This window comes from Truncatella angustata (genome assembly GCF_020726525.1).
Source record: "Truncatella angustata strain MPI-SDFR-AT-0073 chromosome Unknown BKA67scaffold_2, whole genome shotgun sequence".
In the NCBI taxonomy this organism is placed as follows: Eukaryota; Fungi; Ascomycota; class Sordariomycetes; order Amphisphaeriales; family Sporocadaceae; genus Truncatella; species Truncatella angustata.
The window spans coordinates 2,302,782-2,327,603 of NW_025763382.1; the positions used below are offsets into that span (position 1 = coordinate 2,302,782).

At 49.1% G+C, this 24,822-nt stretch overlaps 7 protein-coding genes across 7 annotated transcripts; 3 read left to right on the forward strand and 4 right to left on the reverse strand.

Annotated features, from left to right (window-relative positions):
- Positions 1–4,459: 4,459 nt before the first annotated feature.
- On the reverse strand, positions 4,460–6,429 carry BKA67DRAFT_655189 (nucleotide-diphospho-sugar transferase; the record flags this gene model as incomplete). Its single annotated transcript, XM_046106707.1, has 3 exons — positions 4,460–4,563; positions 4,642–5,958; positions 6,249–6,429. The coding sequence occupies 3 exons, from the start codon at positions 6,427–6,429 to the stop codon at positions 4,460–4,462; spliced, it is 1,602 nt and encodes a 533-aa protein (XP_045961118.1).
- Positions 6,430–7,228: 799 nt separating this feature from the next.
- Positions 7,229–8,552, forward strand: BKA67DRAFT_655190 (uncharacterized protein; the record flags this gene model as incomplete). The annotated part of the gene is made up of 3 exons (XM_046106708.1): positions 7,229–7,834; positions 7,893–8,089; positions 8,147–8,552. The coding sequence occupies 3 exons, from the start codon at positions 7,229–7,231 to the stop codon at positions 8,550–8,552; spliced, it is 1,209 nt and encodes a 402-aa protein (XP_045961119.1).
- A 1,426-nt stretch (positions 8,553–9,978) lies between these two features.
- On the forward strand, positions 9,979–12,984 carry BKA67DRAFT_655191 (Spt20 family-domain-containing protein; the record flags this gene model as incomplete). Its single annotated transcript, XM_046106709.1, has 1 exon — positions 9,979–12,984. The coding sequence occupies one exon, from the start codon at positions 9,979–9,981 to the stop codon at positions 12,982–12,984; it is 3,006 nt and encodes a 1,001-aa protein (XP_045961120.1).
- A 1,293-nt stretch (positions 12,985–14,277) lies between these two features.
- On the forward strand, positions 14,278–15,438 carry BKA67DRAFT_655192 (autophagy-related protein 27; the record flags this gene model as incomplete). The annotated part of the gene is made up of 2 exons (XM_046106710.1): positions 14,278–15,176; positions 15,243–15,438. 2 exons carry the CDS (start codon positions 14,278–14,280, stop codon positions 15,436–15,438), a joined length of 1,095 nt encoding a protein of 364 aa, XP_045961121.1.
- Positions 15,439–16,466: 1,028 nt separating this feature from the next.
- Positions 16,467–16,889, reverse strand: BKA67DRAFT_655193 (uncharacterized protein; the record flags this gene model as incomplete). Its single annotated transcript, XM_046106711.1, has 2 exons — positions 16,467–16,578; positions 16,681–16,889. 2 exons carry the CDS (start codon positions 16,887–16,889, stop codon positions 16,467–16,469), a joined length of 321 nt encoding a protein of 106 aa, XP_045961122.1.
- A 3,011-nt stretch (positions 16,890–19,900) lies between these two features.
- Positions 19,901–22,050, reverse strand: BKA67DRAFT_642969 (uncharacterized protein; the record flags this gene model as incomplete). Its single annotated transcript, XM_046105816.1, has 3 exons — positions 19,901–21,629; positions 21,679–21,913; positions 21,963–22,050. The coding sequence occupies 3 exons, from the start codon at positions 22,048–22,050 to the stop codon at positions 19,901–19,903; spliced, it is 2,052 nt and encodes a 683-aa protein (XP_045961123.1).
- An 870-nt stretch (positions 22,051–22,920) lies between these two features.
- Positions 22,921–24,195, reverse strand: BKA67DRAFT_655195 (uncharacterized protein; the record flags this gene model as incomplete). Its single annotated transcript, XM_046106712.1, has 2 exons — positions 22,921–23,496; positions 23,548–24,195. 2 exons carry the CDS (start codon positions 24,193–24,195, stop codon positions 22,921–22,923), a joined length of 1,224 nt encoding a protein of 407 aa, XP_045961124.1.
- Positions 24,196–24,822: the final 627 nt, after the last annotated feature.

Sequence of the window (24,822 nt, forward strand, 5' to 3'; positions counted from 1 at the left end):
GGGTTCGAATGTGAGATAATCGCAGTCTTATGGCTTCCTGTTTGATGTTCCACTCAACACGCAGTTTAACAGCATTGCGCAAATTGCTTTAGATGATTATTAACTACCGTATTCAACATAGCGTATGCATTGCAGGTGTAGCGCCACAAAATGTAGTAGTCTGCCTGGTCGACTAAAAAACTGACTATGATCTTTGCCTTTGGCAGAACAGTCGATCTAACGGCTTCTACTAGCTGCATGAACCGACCGTTTGGAGGAGTCAGGGTAAGCTTAATTAGGGTTACACAGTACCTGGATGGCGTCCAAAGGAGAGCCAAACGGCTATTTAGAGGAGCGACAGCACTCAGCGCCATACTGGAAGTTTGCCCTAGTTTCTGGTGTCTATGGCAAGTGTGTAGTCTAGCCATTACCCTGTGGGAATCACTAACATCATATAGAAATGGTAAAATGACTGTCCTGAGGCTCTCGATAACAGAGTCAAGAGTCTCGATAACAGAGTCAAGAGGTGTGCTATGCATATAATAACGGGGATAGTCTTTCATCGGTTTATCGTCTCGGCGGCATGATTGAAGGGCTAGGTTTTCTTTAATTTCTAGACTGATAGTGAGCAAGGCTTGTGTGAGAAGAAGCAACATAATTCGACATTTTCAATCACATTTGGTCCTTCTCGATACATATAATCACTCAAAAGCTTGTACGGGCTTTTCCAGGGGTCTTATCCGAGCTGCGTAACTTGATAAATGAAAGACAGGAAAGAACTTATCAGATTGGCCGAACACTTGATTGGAGATAAGAAAAAAAAAGAAAAAAAAAATCCCCGCAATCCTGCATCTATCTACACCGATTCTTGATCATGGCGAACTTGTTAAGGTTCTTGTGTGCACTTCGCAAGCTGATGACTATCAATACCCTTGCAGGCGCTTTCAATAGCCGCTTGATATATAGTTCTTGAGTTACCTGCAGCGTAGTGCATACATAACTATGGATTAATGGATGATGATGATGATCATCATCATCATTATTGATAGTGTAGGTTACATGGTTTCGACACACGAGGATTGTAAGCCAGACGTGCAGGTATACGGTGCTGCTGACTTTCTTACGGAAGGCCGCAGGATCTGGTACGATGAGGGCATTTGCAGTGCCACACATTCGATACTACTTAGGCCTCTCCATACACCTCTCTTCACTTACGGGGACTTGCATGACTTCGTGTCACCAACGATATGCTTTGTCAACAAACCGGAACGATAGGCGTGGCTTACCAATGTGCATTTGTCGTTATCTACTGTAGCATTATCAGATCAGACTGAGTTCTTTTATTTTTTTATTTTTTTGAATGGCTAGTGCTGCAGCTTCTTACACAGGTCACTGCAGCCGGTAAGCGATGACAGTTTCTATTGTAGTAAGAAACAAATCGTAGCAAAGAAGACTCCGTAAACAGTTTTCGCCGTTGCCGCCTTATTCAATACGTACCAAGCGTCGTATGCATCAAATGCCTGGCACTATGAATGGTTGTCAGGCTGCAGTCGCGAAACAGGCTACTGATGTGTATTAGTACGAAAGCTGTATCCTGCGCGGAAGCCCATGCGTCACAATACGCAGACTTGTTTGATTGTAGAAGCATCAGAAGCGCCCTATAAAGGGGATGGCATTATCTTGCAAACATTGTTACCGAGCTTTCTATCTCTTTCCAGGTCGACGCTTTCATTGTCTTCTTATCTTCTATATATATATATTCTGGCAAGAATGTGTTACAAAAAGGTGCAGTTCTACAACTGCACTGAAAAATGTTGCGAAAGAGTCTGGTCGGAGTCCTGCCCCGACCAACTACACTACCATTGGTGCTACAACCAGAATCCCGCAGAGGAAGATCAGAACAAGGGCGGACTGATTTTACAGGAGTCATTGAGCTCATATTGCTGTAGGATAGGCCACAAAGAACTGGGCACTGGTAAGCTATTTGGCTAAACATACTAACCGTATCATCCAATATTTGTAAAATAAAAAGTGTACATCATGCTGACTCTACTTGGCTTGTTTCAGAAGACGCACGGCGTTTAACACCTGAACACAACTTCTCCGCCAAGCGCCAACAAGATGAGTAATTAAGTGATAGGAAATGTGGGCAGGTCATGTGTATGTAACAATTGTGACTCAAGAAGGACGATAATACGTGGTTACGTTTTCAAGAAACACAGAAATAGGCATTCTTCGTATTTCCAATCACACAGTTACTGCGACAGTGTATAGAGCTGTGTATAATGATCTGTGTAAAAACCTACCTGCCATATTCCCTAAACAACTTTGGCCATGAAACAGCGATGTGGATTAAGATCAGCTACCTACATGCACTGTATAACTTTAAAAGAGCCGCACTTAGGGATTGGGCCGTGAGCATGACCAGATCGTTATGCGTTGTTGCAGTATAACAACATTACTTGCAGCCATCCCCACGCCGAAGTTAGCGGAGCTTCTAGGTAAAACCACTAGCTGCCCACATATTATTGATTCCATCTACGGCTCTCGTCACTGATACATGATTTCTTGTAAAATGCTGTCAGAAGGGGGGCTGTCTGTTTGATCCTTTATAACCCCGGACAGATTCTCATTAGATCACCAAGCAATTCTGTTCCTTCTCTACAGCCTATAGTGTTACATAGAATGCAAGAACTAATTGACGTACTGATGTTGTTAGAGGTTGACAGTTTATCAACGGAATATCGCATGATAGCGTGAAATGCATCACAATTGCGCGCTATCATGCAAATGCAGTGTAGCTAGTCGGCTCCGCTATTGACGCAGACGACCACCCGTAGTAGAGTCAGACGATCTTATACAATGCAAAGCAATTCTCCAGTATGGGGTATAGCAAGTTCTGAAGTTCATATGTTGGCGCGTGATGCGGATAAGCACCCCTAAGGATGACCTGATGCAGTAGAACGGTTGCGGTATGTGCAGATTCTCCTCGTTCAGAGAGACCAAGCAAGGCTTGGCGATGGCTTACATGACGCACCCAGCAGACAGAAGACCATGCTACTTGCGACAAATGACAAAACTCTGTCAAATCTTGCTCAAGGATAATGATGCATTCTACTGCGAAAACCTGCATTCATCTCTCCTATTTTCAAGGCTGATACTGTGAGACAGGTAAAGACATATAGATCGACTCAGCCGGTATCTGTTTGAAAGAAAGAAGGCGTCGTTGTCAACAAGACTGGTTGAGTGCCAGTGACGCACAGCATAAGACTTGATGTTCCCAGTCAGATGACCTTTGTGGCAAGCCGGACCGCACACTATAAGCCGGTTTCAAGGATGTCAACCAGGTAAATGGACCCTGTCTGCTCCTGGTCCACCGTTCAGCCTGAGGATTTGGTAGAATATGCCATTTCTACGACCTCAAAAGAAGAAACCCTGCGCAGCATGTTCTGCAGCAAGCATTATTTAGTAATAAGGCTGTTGACGTTTAAGAACAATTAGAACACCTCCTGCAAACCAGCATGTTACGCTCAATCACATCTTTTAATCTCTTCATGGGCAGCGACACGTCTAGACTGAGCATGGATGCAGCAAGCTAGAGTGATACCTACATAGTGTTGTGCTTGATAGCAGGCCCAGCAAGGCGGAGTATGTCCGCCGGGTTTCGGACGTAACTCAGAAGAACCACCTGCAAAATGGATTATATCACGATGACATGATGTAGTGCTATCATTAAATACCGGAAATGTGGGTTAATTTCACCGCCGCCCATTGAACAATCATAAACCACGCTGATCTTCTTGGATGATCCCAGCAACTCGCCTGCTCGCAGCTACGTACAGATTTTAATTTTTTTCAAGAGTGTTGATGTCTGTTTTAGAAGCAAACAAAGCCAAAATCCGAACTCCGATTGACTTTGGCGTTTTGCCGGAAAACATTGCCACGTTTGTTTGAGTACAGGTTTCCGTAGTCACAAGCATCCTGGAAACGTCCCCAGCATCCCTGTTCGTGCTTGTCGGCACCTGTCGGCGCTCCAGTCCTATTTGCAGATTCCACCCCGTCTTTAATGATAGATCATGGAAGTGTGTCAACTGCAGTTTGACTGCCCTGGCTGCATACTTCACACAAACATACACATCTCACGCATGCGACAGATCGAATAGGGTAGTTGGGCTTGCTTGTAGTAGACTACGTCGTAGGTTGAGAGTATCAATGTGCCTTGGCGTTCCAAATACCATGGTTATGGAGATTTAGCGTGGAATGGCGGGAAGATAATGCTGCTTGATCGCACCAATTGGCCAACTCGAACATTGCGAAATACAACGTGGTATTTCAATAGCGTACGTAGAGCACACTAAAACATAAGTCACTATCGGCGGCAGAAGAGAGCTCATCCTGGTTTGTTTTGAGCACGCCAAGTGGACGCGGACGAATGATCAATTGTTTGCTCGTCAACTGACAATCATGGTGTAACTGTTGTCTAACCCATTAAATCAATACCAGCGTCATCCATGGCATCTTGTAGCTCCTCTTCCGTTGCTTCAAGACCTTCACTGCTCATGAACTTGTTGTCCTTTTCCTCGGCTGTAATCGAAGGTGTTAGCCGCTGCTTCGGGATGCCGACAAATGGAGTTCAATCTCGCATAGGTGGGTAGGACTTACTTCGTGGTTCAACCAACAGGTTTTCTTGTACCTCACATTCTGTCAGGATGGACCCCTCCCCAATATCGCTGCGCTTTCCTAAAATACACCGCGTGAGCTTACAGCCCTTGCCAACCACAACACCGTCCATTAGCACACATTGGAACAGCTTGGCACCTTCCTTAATTTGGCAGTTAGCACCAACAACGCACTCTTTGATCGAAGTTTTCTCTTCCACAGTGACATTGTCAGCCACTAAGGAGTCTTGCTTGGTAATTGTTGTTCGCGGCTTAACACCTTCAGGCCAAGCTACCTTGCGAGCATGAGCGAAAATAGATGCATCTGCGCCCGCCTCCTCAACAGAAGGGAGCTTAGCTAATTGCAGCGAGACGGCTAGTAGAAGCTGTGCCGTGTCCACACGTCGGATGAGGGGAGCGTTAGGATCGGATGGTTGGACATAAGCCAATACCGGTGGCACTACGTGACGCCGTGTCGTGGCAGAAGCCAGAGTGTTCCTTTTTTTAGAACCTTCAGGAGACAGCGGTGAGACCTCAATTGTTGGTGAAGCTTCTCCTTCGCTAAATGGACTGCTGATGCCCTTTTCACGCCCGGAGAAATCTCCCACTGTTGAGCTGAGCACGTTGGGGAATCCGAGCTTCTCTGCCAGGCCGTCCTGCCAGCTTGACTTAGCCCACCAACCAATAACATCCTCACCAATAGTCTCGAGACGTCCGTTCTCGGCAATGAGCTCGAGGATCCAATGAGGCAGAATGTATACATGTGCATCTCTGTGAGAAGTCAACATTCTAAGTTTAGGGTGTTTACGCATCAGTCCATGCCTGATGGGGAAGCCTTTTTTCTCTTCAGTTAAGTCCTTCAGAGAGTCCGTGGGGATCGAGAGGGCCAGCTTGGATAGATGCCGTAACAGTGAGTCCTTAGATGTGGGTGTAACCGGCTGCGAAAGTGGTGTGGTCGCGATAAAGTCTGTTTCCTCGCCCTTGACCGGTGTCGCAGTCTTCGTTTCGTACCACACGCCCAGCCCTCCGCTCGCTTGTGGAGGTTCTTGATATGGGGCTGTTGCCCGTACCATCCATGCTTGAAGGAGTTTGTCACCTCCAAGTTCGCAGACAAGGTCACAGGGCAGCACTACGAAGTCGGAGGTCAGGACCTGCCTGACTTCTGGCAGTCGTAATATTTCAGCTGTGCCTGTTGACAAGTCCAGATCATTTGGAGCCAAAAGATCTGGGCGCGGATGTGGTAGGCCCGTCAGAAATGGGTTGGTCTTTAGGGCTGTTTGGATGGCCTTGGCCGCAGATGGCGGGCAGATCAATGTAATATCTATTTTGCATATCAGCTAATGTTAATGAATTGCAAAGGAACGAGTTTTTGAGCGCATGAGGTTGATGGACGTGATATATTCCGATCGACCCAAGCTATTAAATGACTGAGATGACCCAACAATTACCGTGCTCAACAAGGGAAAAAAAAATTATTTCCGTCATCGATAGGCACATTTGGGCTTTCAAAGAACCGATTAAGCGACTTGCTTAAGATCTATTTCCCACGCGTTGTAAGGTAGGTGACCAGAACACACGAGACATGAAATACTCTAACATGTCATTTCGTACCTGTAATGCCTGTGCGATAACAGAACTCAAGCGGGTACCACACCATAGGCCGGTTTGCGATGGGCAACAAAGCCTTTGGGTTCTCCTCCGGGTTGGCTGTGAAAGTCGGAAATGATGAGCCAGGCCCACAAAGGATGATTGCCTGAAGGCCTGGCGGAGGCATCGAAACTGCGTGAGGCATGCTCTACTCGTTGTGTTGCGACGCCGAGAAGCCCAACGGCAAGTGCTTGGTGGGGTGAGAATTTGGACCAGGTTCGATCACTTTCTTAGAGCATGAGCCTCGATTTCAGGGTTTCGAAGGGATAAAAAGATTTTCCTTTGCTGATTGGCCTGTCGCAACTTGAGTGGCCAGGCTGATGTGAGTTTTAGAACTGTGCTTTTGGTGCAAAAGGCATCAAGCAGAGCTGTGATTCTGCAGATTCTCATTGAAGAGTCATCGCCAAATGATGCAGAAATGTGGGGCCAAACGGACCACACCAATTACATAACACGTCTTCCTGGAGACTCCTCTCGATTCGTGCTTTCCTTCCACAATACATTAGTAACAACATTGTTCACCTCTGTATCCCCTGTTACACACTTCGTCTTACTTATTGAGTGACATCAACGAAGCTGAAGAGTCTGGCTTTTTATGACAATGAAATGACAGAGGGTCCATGTGCATAATGGAAGGCTTAGTCGGCACATGTTCGGCAGTCAGATACGACTTAACGTTAATGCCTTGATCAGGGTTGCCCCGCTAACAGATCGGCCTCGGTTTCTTGCCCGACACGTCCCAGCTGTCATGGGTCCGTCAGCCGTGTTGGTCAACAATGGCACACCAGCCACCCGCCGTCTTGGACGTCTACGTCGGGAACCAGCTTCTACCTTTCGAGCTGTGTTGATGTTGTAGTGCCGCAGATCCCAATCTTTTGTCGCTGCTGTACTCAGGCCTGTTATTGAAGGCAGTAATGGTTTATGCGATGATATTGAACCACTAAATGTCGTCCGAATCAAGATCCCGCCGGAGAGGCGTATGGAGCCATTGGGTTCCGCTAGCCGTGACCCTCACTGTTGCGACAGTCGGCGTAGCAGCTTGGGCATGGAGCCAGCGGCAGGGCGACGAAGAAGAAGAGGCACCGCCAGCCGACCTCGACTATGAGAATGCAGACTACGGCGACAACCCAGCATACGGCGCCGACAACCGCGAGCACGGATATTCCAAGGCCGAAAGCGCTACGTACGGCGTGACCGATGCGCATTTAGAGGCGCAACAAAATGCCGGTTGGGGCACTACAATGTCCGGCGCGTTGCGTCGAACGCCTAGCCCTCAGCAGTTCTTCAGCAATGCAGGCAAGGCTGTGACCGCTGGTGTAGGCGCTGTTGGCGCGGCTATGGGCAGCGCATTGGCTGCTATAAGAGAAGAAGACAAAAATGCATATGCCGATCACGAAACATGGTCAGAAGAGGCAGAATCTAGAAAGGGAAAAGACAAACAACCAGGCCTATCACGCGACCCTAGTAAACGTAGAAAGACGGTGGCTGTAGTCGTCTCAGCCGATACAAGCATAGACGATCTCGATGAAGATAGTTTCCACGAGCATGCGGTATGTACACCTGAGATACTCCATTGCTTCCTTATCAGTCTTACTAATGGTGCCACAGTCCATCTTATCGCACATCCCCCGGAACACCGACTTCTCCAAGATCAAGCTCTTCGTCTTGATCTACTCGCCAGGTCTCAAGGATACCGCCCTTGAAGCGCCGGCAAGTAACCTGCCTCCAGCTTCTCTGAGTTCTTCATTCTCAAACATTAGCCATAACCAGGCCCAGACCCCTGGCGAAGAAACCAAGAGCCCTCTGTATGTACCTCAATGCTTGCACTAGTCTGCCATGATCCCTACGCTGACTATCACCAGACTGAAATCGAACGGCGATGCAGCTTTCAACGCCGTATACTCGCAGGCTTTGACGTTGGTTGAGAAGGAAACCATGATTATGCCATTCACATCAGAGAACGGTCATGTTCATATCTTACACCACCTTCAACCCGAGGTCGTTTACCTGCAAGGATCACTAGCTGGCGAGAATGGTGTACACATCACACGTCTTCAGTCATGGCTTCGATACGACGTCATTCTAATCGTTGGAGCTGACGGCGGCCATGGAGGTCTTGCCGATAGCGAGTCAGAGGCTGAGAGGCCCAGTAGGCCTGAAAAATGGTGGCAAAGAGAGGACAGAGTGGGACGCGGAAGAGGTGTCGTTGTGGTTGATAGTCTGCGTGTTAGTGACGACTGGGCGCGTCGCGTGCAAGGCAAGGAGTAGAAAAGAGGAACTCCCTTGGCTAGCGATTAAGAATGGATTATGACCGGAACGTTGGGCTAGGATATTTGAATTGGTCGATATGTAGTCATTGCGTATATAGTTCTCAGCACGAATACCACTTGCAATTTGGTTTAGTGGGGGGTTTGTTTCTGATGAGTAACTGCGATGATCCTTTTTGTGGCATCGTTAATAGACTGCTATGAACAACTACAAAACCTTGTAGGTTCCTTTTTAGTCTAGCCTTATTTTGACGGTATGTCTTCGTTCAGGAAAAGGCGGCTTTCTGTCGGCTGGCAAAGCCCGTGAATAAACCTGGTAGACGTTGGCGAGCTGGCTTATACATTGCATATATGAGACTACAAGTGGTATACAGTTATCTGCTTCACACGACGACAATTTGTCCTGACCCCTACAAACTTTACTGTCGGCACACGAGCATATAGCATTTCGTCTCTGGGTTCAAGCGGCATCTGGCAGGGCCACTTCAATAGAGTTCCACACGACCGCCACAATAACCGCAAGGCTGCTCACGCAAGCCCAGAGCAGTGTATGTTCAAGTTGCATAACTCGCAAAACACCGCAACGTAGCACGGATCCTGCAAGTAATTTCCCGGAGGCTTTGACATCTCGAGGCTATCTAGGTAGAAAGCAGTTCTCCTCCTGGTTGGTGCTTCATGAACTAAGACAAGGTAAAATGAAATGACAGATTTCTTGTAGCTTTGCTGTCTATAATCGTTGACGCTTGATTGTGTGCGAGACATACGACCGGAAAATACGTTTTCCAATTTGTGGATACGAGACAGATCTTGGAAGGGAAACTTCTGCCCTTTTCATCATGGCTGACTTACCCCGGATTTGTTGTCAATATGGGAGGTCACGTGGAGACACTTAGACAGCAGCGCGGAGAAAGGTGGGACCCACTGTGTAAATTTAGTGGCTCGACTCCTTGTCTTTGGCTTGAAATCGCTCGTTGAGCCGCAATGAGATTTCCACACTCAAAGGCAACCCCACTCAAAGGCCATTGACGACATCTCATCAGGATCAGGGCTACTGTACGGAGCAGGTCAGGCTCACTTCAAGTCATTCGCTACGTCGCAACAAGCGATCAACAGTCACATTCGGTCGAGGAACAGCGACCTCGCGATTGCCGTCCTCGGCTTTCGGGGCGACGTCACGAACGCAACCCAGCCCAGCTCAGCTTCAGTAACACTTGGCTTTGTATTACACGCGCCTCGTCTCGTCTTTGTGACCCACCAACAAGAACGGTCACCCTTTACTCCAACGCGACATCGTATCGAGAGATAAACCCATGACCGAGTCGACGACGGCTTCTTGCTTGTCCAGGGTTGCTTAGCGACTCTTTGAGAAGCGAAGGCTCATACTCACAGGACACACGAGGCAGGTGCAGTCTGCTTCACTCGCAATGATGGCTCCGGTCGCGACTGCCACCGCGACTCCCGTACCCAACCACACCCACAACCACAACCACAACCACAACTCGAATACCACCAAGATAAAGCGACCTCCTCCGCCGGGCATACAAACAAATGGTGCGCCATCTTCCCGATCATCACCGTCGCAGTCACCATCCATGTCGGTAAAACGCACACCTACCGGCGGCAATAAGGCGCAACCAACTCCTACCTCGGCTTCCGTCAATGGAGTCAACCGCAATGCACCAAACCGCCCACGACGAGAGCAGTCTATACAGCTTGCGGGCGCTGGCGCTGGCACCGACAAACGAAGCGGGAGGTCCAATGTTCTGCGCTCTGCGAGTCAAGCGGTAGATGGTGCACTGCCTCCGTCACTCGGGCCGCGCCCAGATGGTAAATGCCCTCCTCCGCTGCTTGTCAACTTGGATACTTATCCTTCAGTAGTTATTACGGACCAGTACATCCTTAAGAAGCATGCTGGCAACCCGCCGTCACTTATTGTACATCTTCATGCAACACACTTCCGCTTTGATCAGCAAGATAGTATTTTCCTTTACAAGTCACCCATGCGAATATTCCTCGATCATGTACGCGCCAGAACTCTGCCGCACGACCTCTTACCTTACTTTATAGACCAAGGTATCTCGTTCTACGATGGCCGTTTGATCATCGAGATCCACGACCACAAGTCGTCGGCTCAATCCAAAGACGTCGCCAAACCAAGTCCATCTGCCAATAAGACTGCGCCTTTCTCGATACATAATTATACACCATACATTACTCCGTCGCCTTACGCACCCTATCCCAAGGAGAATACGGATCCACCACCAACAGCAGGGACTAATGCTAAGGGTACTGACGCAGATGGAAACAATAAGGAGAACATGCTAGCACCTACGGCTCCTGATACCCAGAAGAAGAAAGGCCCAGCAACGCCGAAAGTTATCACTGTTGTTCTCCATCCGACCTCCCAGAGTCTGTACGCGGATCTGATGATCAAGACGACAACACCACAAGGCGCTCCTGATGCCAATGTTCCGCCAACGCCCTCGGCGCCAATACCACCGACGCCCACGATCGGAAGTATGCCACCTCCTGCCAAGAAACAGAAAAAGGAGCGCATGGAACTCGACGGAAGAAGCATTCACGCTGCAGAGAGTCAAATTCTGCTTGCCACTATGGAACCTCTTCATTTGGAACCGACCAAGAACAAGGAAGAGTTGATATCTTTACTGGGCCAACTGGTAGATGAGAAGCACTCCGATGAACCACCCAAGCCGAAGACCAGGAAGCGAACGGTTGCGGAACGCGCGGCTGATGAGGCCGCAGCTGCTGACCACGAAAAATTCATGCTTACCTTTGACGACCGCTTGTCTGGCAACAATGGCGGTACACAGGGTGGAGCCGATGGCGCTGAAGTTTCCGGGCAATCGGTACCGGCTGATGTCAGGTTTGAGCGCTTCAAGGTCATCGAGGAGATCAAACGGGATCATGCCGAGAAGAAGGAGCAAGAAAAAGCCCGACAAGCGGAACAAGAACGTAAACTTGCTATCCAGAAACAACAGCAGCAAGCCGAGCAGGCTCAACTTATGGCGAGAAACCAACAAGAAGCTGCCGACAAGCTCCGAAGGGAAGAAGCCGTTCGGCAGCAGCAGGCCCGCCAGCAGCAAGAAGCCCAGCGACGTGTTCTGGCTCAGCAACAGGCCCAAGCCCAAGCAGCTGCGCAAGCTCAGGCTGCTGCTCAAGCTCAAGTACAAGTGACCTCGGCGCAATCACCGCCTAATATGCAACAACAACTTTCTCAGGCTTCACACAGTCACCCCACGCCGGGTACCATGCCAAATACTTTACCGCAGCACCGCTTTCCACAAGGAGTATCTCAAGCTCCAGCTTCATCGCCCGTGGTGCGCCAAGGCACACCGCAGCATATGTCGTCGCCTATGGTACCGAATGGCAACCCTATGCAGCAGACGGGATCTGCAATGGGTGGCAGCCCAGCACGACCACCATCAGTGGTTCAAAACCACCCCATGTCGGCGCCCATGGCTGTCAGTATGTCTGCAAGAGGCAGCCAACAGAGTCATCCTGGCGGGACCCCTCGAATGCCAAGCGCGACACCGCAAATGCAGCATGGTACGCCTATCAACCGTCCAATGCAAACTCCACGCATGCCTCAAGCCAGTCCGCCACCTGCTATGATGGCGCAGAATTCAGGCATGGGCCAGCACATGGGCCAACAGATGCTTATGGGTGGGCAAAATATGGCTATGCAAAACAATACAATGGCTGTTCAGATGCTGGCGCAGCAGCAACGACAACGCATTGCACAGCAACAAATGGCAGCTATAAACGGTGGAATGATGAATGGTCAAAACACACAGCAGATTGCGCAATTCCAGCAGCTCCAGCAGCAACGGCTATTACAACAACAATTGATGAATGCTAACAACGCTCAAATGATGAACGGCAATGCCCAGATGCTGAATGCCCAGCAACAGGTTCAGCTTAGGCAGATGCAGCAAATGCAGCAGCAACAGCAAATGCAGGCTCAGATGGGCAACCCGAACATGATGAATGTCAACGGCATGAACGGTATGAATCCAGCGCAGATGGCCGCACTGCAGCAGCAGATGCAGATGCAACAGCAGCAGCAGCAGCAACAGCAGCAGCAACAACAACAGCAGCAGCAGCAACAACAACAACAGCAGCAGCAGAATGGACAACAGCCACAGATCGCAGCGGTGCGTAATGCGGGCATGCAGCAGCTTGTTGGACAGAGACAGCGCATTATTTATCAGCAAAACATCGGGAATCTGGCCACGAAGTACGGCAGCGTGCAAGCCATACCGCCTGAAATACATAGGCAGTTTCATGCCAATTGCCACAGTAGAGCTGTTGCATCCATACAAGAAGCAATGCGGAATCAGCAGCAGCAGCAGCAGCAACAACAAGCCATGATGCAACAAAGCATGCAGAATATGAATGGCATGGGCATGTAGGGAAGGCCCACGACAATCCATCAAGTTGAGGACTTCATGAAGAAACGCTTTACGGGCATTCCAGCGCGAAACGCCGTGAAGATCATGAATGATGTGGCATGGCTTGTGCGATTGATGCAGTAAAGTCGCTTTATATTATTGGCGTTCACGGAGAATGGGTTTTCTTCTTGGTACAGGGGAGTTTTCTACAGAAAAAGTGGTCGGAGCAATTAGGATGGTCGCGGTTCTTTTATGGCTTTTTCTGTCATCATGACGGGTTTCCAGGGTTTTGGTTCATATACCCCAGACTATATCCAATTGCGCGGTTGATTTCACCCGAATGGGAGCTCAAAGGAGAGGGCTATCATTGGAAGAGGGACAGGGTTGCAATGGTTTGAGATTTGCGATGCGCCACTCAAGACTCGAGGCGAGGTTCTGCTTGTAAGTTACACATTTTGTACATTGCTCGTTGCTGGGAAAGACAGGAGGAATAAAGAGCCGCGATATTTCAAGGTCTAGCCGCTATGAGCGGTGCGGTATGAGTTCTCCATTTTGAGAGGATGAAACCCAATAGAAGCCTCGGAGAAATTGTATGATAGCAACCCCCGGTCCTCCCAGATGTACTGAACAATAATGACACATTTATTCTATTGAGCCATTGTAAGCGAGTGGAATCCGCCAAGCTCGAGCGGCAGCATAGCACCTTGAGAATGACTTATCAACGTTAGACAGCTGCTGCTTGGTTAGTAGGGCTTCGACGGCAATAATCAGGTATTACTAGTAGCCACGGCCAGAAATGTTAGGCCATAAATCAGGATGACTTCCAGTAACAGGAGACGCAATGAAGCATAATGGATATTGCAGACTACCGCCAAGTCACGTGACGCTCGGTTTCGGTAGGGGCGCAATGACGACAGAGCTGCCAGCACTGGCCAGGTAATAACATTGAGATCAGGTCAGTCCTCCTGGGCCTGGTTTAGCACATGAGCTCCTTCTACCTTGTTACTTAGTGTCTACTTATGACCTGAACGTGTTCCCTGATATCCGAAGCACTGCTCGACACATTTAGAATTTCGTGACTCTCCTTCACTTCCTTCACTATTCCGTTCATTGCTCACCCGACCCCGGCAAAGTCGCGTTACCTTTTAGATCATCCTGCTCCACTCCCTCTGGGCTCACAGTAGGTCTCAGAGACTCACTTCACGGCAAGCACGCCCCAGTCCGGAAACAACACATTTTGCGACTTGCATCCCGAACGTCCACTGCATCCAGGCCTGAGCCACTCGTCCTCGCCTCTACGACACCTGCAGCACTATGAAGTTCTCCCAAATACGGTCTCCGGCTGCCGCGGCCCTCCTGCTTGCTGCGCCAGCGGCATCGTGGCTGGACTGCAAGAAAATCGTGGCCTCGGAGCGGAAGTTTGACCTGTCGCCCCTGGGTGGCCCCCACTCGGTGACCATCAGCCAGCCGGTCGGTCCCAACTTCCACAACACAACCTTCACGACCGACATCTGCCGCGGCCTGAAGCGCAAGGACGACGTTAGCAAGACAGAGCAGTGCCCCCACAGCACGCGTGTCTGCGCCATAGAGCGTATCGTCGGTAAACGTGGCGAAGACAAGTTCGATGATTTCAACGAGGCGTGGGCGATAGCCGGCGAGCTGGCGCAGTATGGTGGTGGACCCCTGGACAACGAGGCTGTTTACTTGCCGACCAGCGACTCCAACTCGGATGCCGAGAAGGATGGTGTGAGAATTATCATCAAGGGTGGTTGGCATACCGGGAGTAATGGACAAAAGAGACAACAGAGGGCGATCATCGAGTTCGTCTGTGATGCCGAGCTGGAAGGCACCGAGGGTGAATGGAAAGCCGAGGATGAATATATCCCGGGCGATGATGACACGCCGACAGAACGAAGGAGTTTGACGGGCCTGGAGCTCCTCGACGCCGCTGACGAGGATGGCGGCGAGAAGGAAGGCGACGGTGGTGACAAGGTCAACAAGCCGGTACAACTGGGCGACAACGCAAACCAGGCACTCGTTTTCAACTCATACGGCCCGCTAGATTCCGATACGAACGTCGATATACTACGGCTGACATGGAAGACGAAGCATGCATGCCAAAAGCGTGATGGTGATAAGGGCGGCGAGGGAGGAAGGCCAGGGGATGGCAAGCCAAGCGAGCACTGGGGCTTTTTCACTTGGATTGTTATTATGTGAGTCTTCTACGATTACTGATCAAGTTCATCTATGGGTATATTGAGGTCACTGACATCATATAGTGGCTTTCTTGGTACAGCTTCGTACCTCATCTTCGGTTCATGGCTCAACTACAACCGGTATGGAGCACGCGGCTGGGATTTGCTACCTCACGGTGACACGATCCGCGATATTCCCTACCTCATGAAGGACTGGGGCAGGCGGGTTATGAGCACAGTTCAAGGCAGTGGCGGCCGCGGCGGATACGCTGCTGTATGAGCAACACGGTTGAGGGAGACTGGTCCAGACTGAGCTGAATCGAGAATTAGCATTGCGCTTGGGATTGCGGGCTTTCGGCATCTTTTCCTTGGGCGTTCTGGTTTATTATAGGCGCTCCTGGAATTTTTGGGGCGTCAGGCCTGTATTCATGATGTGCAATAGAGCCGGGCGTGTAGGGTGTTACAAACTTGCAGATTAAACTGTCACTTCTGATACTTCTTGGAATGTCGACTACTCACAGCATCCCAGATCAGTCCTTGTTTCGTATATTTGAGCCTTCCTTTAGATCAAGTGCGCTTTCATTCATCTGGGACTTGATGAGCGCCAATTAGTGCACAACTATACATGAAAGCCACAGCGGCGAATTCATCCAGGTTCTTTCCGCGCCTGGTTGAACAAGGTCAACACCGCGCCACCATGACTTCATCAGAGGGTGCAAGACGGAAACATCAATATAGTCTCACCATGGATCAGAACTAGCCCATTTCCTATTCGAACGAGTCTCCCAAAAGCAGATTGCCACCATTACTCGGGTATCACATACCATAGCCGCCACACCAACATCCCCTTGAGAGAGAGAACAAAGCAGAACTCACAAAAGCCAACCAACAGTATGAAGAAATCCATGACATCCGCCCTGCCTACTAATCTCAAAACACGTCTTGATACTCAAAGAAAGAGAAGGGGTAGCAATAGGATCCCCACCGATGCATCGATGCTCTCTATCTAGTTGTACGGTCGACGCCGCTACTACGGCGCTTTGATGGCGTGTTTCCTCGGCTCTTGGTGCTATTATGGTGATGAGATGAAGACGACTTGGAAGTAGACACGCGCTGATTTGAGGATCGCGCTGGCTCTTCCACGCCACAGAGCTGGCGTGTGTAGCGAAGTCTTGTCGCTGCAATGGACTGCGATGATCAATCAGGAAGTTATTCTTGAAGTGTGAAAGGTTGCGCTTTGAAACGCGAGGATGAGACGCCCGGCTTATAAATCCTTGCAGACAGACCGTCAGGGCGGAAGGCAAGACCTTAGCTTACTTCATTATCGCGTTGTGCATTTGTCAGGAGAAGTTCCGGGTTGTCAAGGATCTCAGCAGCCTGCCGTCGCTGCTCCACAATGGAGAAGGGCTCTTCCTTTGTTCTGTGATTTCTCGTCAGCCACCTTGGAACTGTGAGACAAAGAACAGACAGGCTTAGGAGTCAAGGCACCCTGCTTTGCTGTATTGTGGGATGTCTTTCATACCGGCGTCTTCCTGCCCAGTTATTCGCATCTGACGAGTCCCCCAAGTCTTGATACGGGTCCTTGCCCCGCGCCTGCCGATCCCGCATCTCGGGGGTGAAGACATCGGCGGCCGGCTGCCCATACGGCCGCTGGTAGTTACCTGCTGTCATTGGGGAGCTCATGTTACCGCTGGGATGGTAGCCATAGAAACCACCTCCATGCTGACTCATTCGGGCAATGATATTTATTTATTTTTGGAAAAAAAAAATCCAGAAAGAATAAAATTGTCTGGCAGCTTGAGTTATTAAGTAATGCTGCTTGAAAGGTTTCCGTTCGTTACCCTCGGGATATTATAGCATGTGTTCGCTAAAACTCCAGTAGCTTGGGTGACTTGTAGGGTCCAAGTAGTGCCAGCAGACGACTGGCTCAGGCTTGGCTTTTTGACCTTGATACACTCCGTAGCGATCCGAAGGTGAAAAAAAAGGACAGAGCTGTCAAAATGTGGAGAGCGGTTCCACAGCTTGTAGGCTCTTTTGAGTCGAAACTGCCTTAGCTTGGGGGGACGTCGATGATTTTTAATTCTCCGTACTAATCAGTGGTTAGAACGCCTGTATGACAGAAACTATAAACCGAACTAGAACCCCCGGTTTTTAATTGGGGCCGGGGGTCTCGCCATGTGCAGAACAGAAGAATTGGAGCTTTGAATCCTGGAATCCCAGCCTTTCCAACAAACCTTGAATCCCAGCAGATTTCCCTTCTCATCCGTGGATGTCCAGAACTTTTCAATATCAACTTTCCGACCCGTCAGCTGCCGTATGACTGTCCGCCGGGCTGTGCGAGATGAGCATTGTTCATCTCCATTCTGAAGCGGGTTGCCGTCGGCATTTACGATCCGCACACCACCACGCACGGTTTGGCACTCAGGTCTAGTATCTACACATGGCATCTGGTTTCTGCCTTGGAACTCACGTTAGCCTAACGGCTTTCTGTTGCGGTGATCATATACCCTTGCCGAGTCGATCCGGCCGGTGGCAGACGGGGAATGTCGTGGCAGCGTAGGCCCTGGCTTTTTTTTTTTTTCTCAGTATACGCCCTTGTCATAATTGCCCACATGCAGCACTAGCCGAATACTCGCATAGGGTTTTGTCTCTCGCTACCGGGGTAGCAGGGTGCCAATGCCCGTGGCGTGGCACTTGGGGATTGTCCAGTCAGAACTCATCGCTTGCCGATTGGGATGCTTTTGCATCTTCTGTTGTCATGGACGCCTCGCTGTTGTGTTGCACCATAAGCGAAGTTGGCTGTCAGAGATAACAAAAAAAAAATTTGTACCATGCAGCCTAACACTCGGTGTGTCTTGTTCGAAAATGTTCAAGGGGTGAAAAGCATTCCCATTTTGGAGGTCACGCCTGATTATATCATGCCGTTCACAGTGCATGCTGTGGAGCTATGCAGCTCTTATGCGTGCCACGAAGCCCCCAAGCGATATGATATGTCATACTCAATGGGAAGCGGACGCCGAGGAGGACATCTGCAGATGCAGTGTTTTGCAGAAGAGCAATGCAACGGCACCTCTTTCCTGATCGGTCAAAAGTGGATTCGAGTTCACCGAGGAACCCCTTCCGAGCCAATTGATGGCTGGCGGGTTGTTTTTCTTATTTTACAGTTGCCATACTGCCTCCTGTGGCTATATCGAGCAAGAAAGTTTTGTTACCTGAGAATTCTGCGAAATGTGGATGCATTGAGGATGCAGTGAGCCAGTCGGGTGGCGGCCACAAGAACTTGGCGCGCCTTCAAGGACATTACTGTCGAATATCTAAGTCCAGTAGCATCCATTGACAATAGAGGCCCTTGCATCAAGGAGATGATATAAACGTATCGAGATAGGCTGATCACATATCAATATTAAAATGAGGACTCCTTTTGTACCAGAATCTATCAGGCCCAGGAGATTGGGCGAAATACGGTGTCCACTGCCGATCAACTGCATCTGCTGTAATTACCACTGAGGTCTGTCATAGAAGGGCAACTAGTCGGATCAGTGGCGCCCTCAACGGCAAGCTTTTCGTATTGCTTGCTATCTCGAATCCAAATATAGAGCGTGTAACAAAGTGGCTAGCTGCCAGACCGATGTTCGATACCATGCCGCAGTTGGCTGGTATGGTGGGTGAGTGTTGTAATAGCGTTGGGATATGCTTGACGCTCTTTGGGGTTTAGTTTCATCATTTCAGCTCACATATCAATCAGTGAAAAGGTACCCTGGCGCATTGTCACCCCTGGCTTCCCGATTTCTCATTCTCTCACATATGTCTTACTTGCCTCTGTTACGTCTGGAAGGAAAAGCAAGATTCAGAATTTCCGACACGTCAGAAATGTTGCATTATGGTTAGCCGCATCGATGAAGAACAATGACTTGCCGGAGGCGTTTCCCGAGATGCACAGGCCGTGGTTGTTGTGGAAATTGAGTGATGCCGGCTGGACACGCCGTTTTGATCATTTGAGATATTGCAGACACTGAGCAGTGTATCGACGTCGATATGACAAACAGTTTTGTTGGTATCTAATCAATTTGGGAAAATGTGTAATGACACCGATCCAGGCACAGCTACCTTGTTGGCAGCCTAGTCATCCATCGAGTGGTGTCTCAATAAGACGTAAAGATGTCGAATAGAGTCCAGCAGGGGGGCTTCTCCTATAAGCTGGAGACAAAAAAAGGGGACTTAGCTGATGACACCCAGATCTCAGCGGGACTGACTTTCAGCGTATCATTCCGTAATCATGCCAGCCCATTGACCGTTCCGGGAACTCATGGATCACCCAACCTTTCCGAGCAAATGACAAGTGATTCAGCTCATTTCTGTTACATTTTGCCGCGCTCCACCTGACATTGAAACATATACCGTTCCATATTACGAATGCCAACTACTTGATGTACCTCTTATGAAAAGCGGTAACTCTATGACTAAGTGCCGTGGTACTCCAATAGCGCTCTCCCTGAATCTAATGAGCATTTCCTTCACCACTATGATTCATTTTCCTGGAGAGTGATCCGCGCTGACCTGTTCACTGCTATATTCACCAGTATTCATCCCCGCGCGAAAAGTCGCCATTGATAGACTCTAACGATCCTCCAGTGCCGAATGGGTGACAAGTTGAGAGCTCGTTGCTGCTCTACTGAGGTCGGCGAAGACTGGCAATGAGCAGGCATTATATTCCCGCCAAAATCGAAGCTGCTGTCGAGATTTTAGTCGTTGAACGGAGCTGCGGATGGCATCGTCCACGGAAAGTTCGCAATGGGTTCCATGCTAGCCCTGCTGGGGGTATCGGCGCATGTTGCAGTCTGATGAGAAACCGACATCACATTTAAACTGGGAGAGATTGGAAAGCCCTGAGCGTCGTAGACATCTTCAGTATCCATTAGCTCGCTGCCTTTGTCACTGTCTGACTTGCTGTCGCTGGCTTCAGGGTCGTGAATGCTTGTCTGATGGGCCTCAATATCGAAATGATTGTCGCTGCCATGGACACCGTACAAATCATAAGGGCCGAGCCCAATATGTGGGTAGAACAATGAAGAAAATTGCGCTGGGTACTGCATTCCTTGCGGGATGTCTCCCTGAAGCTCTACACCTTGTGATTGTTCTTGCTGCTCTCCCATCTGTCGCTGTTCTCCATCCTTGGGGGCTCTTAGCGGTGAACGCTGGGCGGCAATGTCGGTGTACGCAGATCCAAACTGGAAGCCGTGATGGAATATTGTTCGTGGATCTATCGGACGATACTCTCCACCCTCACGTAACTCATCATACACCTCTTCGGGGTGAGACTTGCCAACACCTCCACAGGCCTGAAGGATATCTTTCTCAAGCTTGCGTATTACTTGGTCGTTAGAATCCTTCTTCTTGCGGTCGTGCTCTATCTTCGCGTTGGTCATGGTGTTCTTGTAGTCGATATCCTTGATATGGTGGCGGAAATGACCGAGCACTTGCTGGCGGAGCTTCTTCTCCTCGGGAGTCTCGTGAATCAGCTTCCATCTCCGCTGTTCTCCCTCCACTTCGCGCTTGTTCTGCACATTCCACACTGCCAAAGTAACAATTTGCTTTTCCAGCTCTAGATCGCGAATGCGCTGTGCCTGCTCATCAATAGTGCGATAAATCTGATCGTGCTCGGCTTTTGCGGCCTCAAGGCGGACACGTTGATCGCAAATGACATTTCTGGCAGCACTGATATCGGCGTTGGGGTCAAGCTCCTTGATGTCGTCAGCAACTATTCCATCAATTTCGGACTTCATATTTCGTTGGCGATGGTTCTGAGCCTGGGGTGCAGAAGGGCTCAATTGGGCAAAGAACACATCGTTGCTCATAGGACTCATTGTTTCCGAGTCCACGTTGCCATACTGCTTGAGCTGTTGCAACTTCTTTGCCGCCTTGTAGTCCATGCGCCTATAATAATCCTCGAACTGCGGCTTCCATTCCATTCGATCGCCGTCTATGCCTTCGGCATTCCAAAGCATCGAAGGACTTGAAGGCACTTGATAGTAAGGCGAGAGCGGTGTTCCAGATTCCATACAATCCTGATGACGATTCCACGTGGGCCAGCGGTCACGTCGCAATGTGCTCGGCGGAGTGCTGTATAGCTCAGGGGACTGTGGTCGACGACGACTTGTCATTGTGTTTGCCATCGACTCTTGTCTCTGTCTCCTGGAACCGACCTCTTCCCAGGCCTTACAGCCCTTGGACCAAGCAAGAAATGTGCAAGGTGAGATGCGACCACGGGGAACGTGCTCCTCATCATCAGTTCCATCCTCTTCGAATTCGAAGTCGTCGCAGCAAGCATTGAGCATATGCATGGATAAGTCCATGCCTTGAGGAGGATGGATATGTTTGACATCAGGACGATGCAATTCGAAGACGTTAGTTTGAGGCGAACTTTTGGGAGACTGCTCGGAGTGAAGGACGCGATTAACGTTTGATAGCAACCTAGCGAGATGAGTATTCAGCGTTAGTGGATTTAAATGCTTGTGCTCACCTCCGGATGTCTTTCTTCCCTCCACCAAGCTTCTTTCCCTCCCTCATTTCGATCTCGTCACGAAGGAGGACCCAGTCAAGTAGAGGATCATCCGGATCTGTACCGAAGCCCTGACCAGGTCCGCGCATCATGACATAAGCCTGTAACATCTCATTTGAGATGGATATAGGCTTTTCTTCCATATCATTTGCTGTGCATCCTGGTAGCGTGAGAGGTCTCTGTGGCGAGGTCAAGCCTGGAGTATTTTAGCTGATTTTCTCTATTCGTCCGCGTAAAAGCCTTACCAGAAAGATATTGACGAGCAATAGGGCTCAAGCTGCCACTGGGCGGCATATCCATGTCGACACTAGGTTTGACGAACTTGGTGACCATTGCTGCGTTGTTTTGACATGAGTGAACAGCCCTTTTTAGATCCAGAGCAATATGTCCGGTTCAGGCATGTGTAGGCAGGCGAACAGGGCGGCTATGCTCAAGGAAGTGAAGACAAGAAATATTTACAGAGTGTACCTAGACGAAAGAACAGAGGGGCACACTTCACGATGAGGAGTCAACATATGTCCTATTGAGATAAATTTTCATGAATGTTTGAGTGCAAGCAGGTCGGGTCCACGAACAACAACGCGCAACCAGAATCGGCTCAGCAACCAGGTTGACAGCAGGATGCACAAGTCAACTAATCAAGCATTTCAAACTCCACCTCACAATGGTTTCTTCGGGTTATGCAGGGAATTGGTTGCATGAAGGCTGGCACGTTGCAATAGGTCGCCTTTCTATGTTTTCATCAGGTCCAGATGACAACATACATAAAGACCAACAAATACCATTCTTGAGATAAAAGAAAGTGTACTTTCATCTTAAGTCAAATGAATTAATGGTTGCAAAGGCTTTTATCTTCTGTTTACTGTAAGCAATTGTTGGAAGCTGTCCAACATAAATGTGTGTTTGTTCCTTCTTCACATCCATTGTGCCGTAGCATTGTCAGAATAGATGAATTGCAAGTATAATCAATCACAATCCACAAGCACATATCCCGGTCATATAGAGATAGAGTTATTGAGTTGAAAATCATTGTTGATACATGTTTGCAAAGACTAAGAGTGACAATGCTATGTTTATGTTTATCTGCGTCCATGAAAACCATTCACAATAAATATAGATATGGTCTATTTACAAGTTCCTGCCACCTAAGAACTGAGTGCTTCGGTATACAAAAGCCTACTCATCTGTAGAAATGTCTTGCTCTTAGTCAAATGTTGGCCAAAGAGGCTTGTCGCAATGTCTGTGTTCTTGAACCCAAGCCTTAATCTTTTCCACTGGCCATCCACTAATCCATCTTTCGTCTTCTTTCGGGTCTTTCTTCTTGGGATGGCCGAGAAGGAAACCTTTCTGGTACGAACAGATACCATCTTGGAAACGGAATTGGAAACATTCCTCAACCTCGTCGCACATCTTGGCACAGTGCTCAAAACTCATGTGCGCGTCCTCCTCAGTGTCAGACAGGTCGCCCTGCTTCGCGCGGTCTAATTGCCACGTTTCGTACTTATTCGCTTTAGCGTTGAGGTAATAAACGTCTTCGCTCAAGTTGTCCCAGTCTTCGCGTTTGGCCTCGAGCCTTGGTCTTGAGAACTCTTCGTAGATATCTTTGAGAAGTAGGGTGTGATTCGACGTTGGCTCCTGGGACTCGTAGAATCGTTTTTCGAACTCCCAAAAGGTGGATATCTCCTCAGAGTTCATGTGGTGCATCGTCGCGATGGGCTGACACCACTCACTTGGACCAAACGGGAGAGTGAAAGGTTTCTCGCCGTTGATAGTGGGCCACTAGACACAATTAAAATGCATATGGAGTCTGCAGCGGACGATAATACTTACCACATTCTGGACCTTGATACCGGTGGTGTCATTGAGGGCTTTTGCAAACATATAGTCACCACAACATGTCTTCTGAGTTTGTACGTCGTATTTGCTCGCCACGCCAGGATTCTCTTCCACGAAAGCCTTCATTGCTGCCTGGGATAGGATGTAGCCGCTTCCGCCATGACCAAAAGGAAAGTCTCCAATCATTGTCACACTTCCGATGTAGTGTTTCTGCGAAGGGTCAAGAGTAGAAAGCAACTGGACGAGGTTTGGCCAGAGCACGTAGGTGTCGGCATCAACCGTAATGTACCAATCGTAGTCGGGGCGCATATCGTACACTCTCTCCGCTATATGGATATTTTTGTACTTGTCGAGACTCCAGCCTTCCGAGCTAGAGGAGCCTTCGGCTTCCTTGTTACACTTCTCCTGGTCAACGGCACAGGCTTTCTGTCGACGATAGAGATCGAAGTCAGGGTTGCCCTCCATAGCCTCCGGCAGCATGGTTTCCAGACTATCGTGGATGTCGACCCCGGCTATGCTCTGTTTCATGTCTGAGAAGATAAGGAAGTCATCATGACAGCGCAACGTGGTAACTAGCTGTGTCGGGACTTTTTCGTATGCCTCGCTCGCGCCAGTTTTCATGATGAGCAAGATGTTAGACATATCTGGAAGCCATGCGCAAGACGGATCTTTCTCAGGAGGCTGCGGAACCTCGACATGTTGAATTGTTGTTGTAGTACTGGCGTTTACAATATCTTCTGTATTCGTTTGCTGGCCTTTTTTGTAACTGTATATTGAATGTGTTTCGCTTTTGTAGCCAAATTGGTAGCTAGGACTGACGGATCGAAGATGTCGAGATGCAAGAAATAGGAGAAATAGGATTGCAAGTGCCACGGCCATGCCGTGAGAAAGGCGCCCGGAACGTATCATGATTCCTGAGGCAATAGCATGACGTGTCGAAAGAAGAAGAAAAACGAAAGGCAAATTATGAGATTGGGAAGAATAATATAAGGTGTGTCTTTTGCTCTGAGCGTAGTTATGAGAAGTTTAAGGGACCCAAGGATTTCGACAACCTAGAGGAGATAGCTTGAGCCATTCCAGCAACCGCCGTTCCAGACTGAATGGAGCATTAAAATTTTCATCTTTCTGACTTGTTCCTGCAGCAGGGAGCGAGTGAATGGATACACGAAAAATGTTAGTTGCCGATTGTGGTCTCACCTTCCCTCTAAACGTGATTCACCTCCTGATGAAATGAGAAGCAACTTGATCAATACATTCGTCCCACCAAGG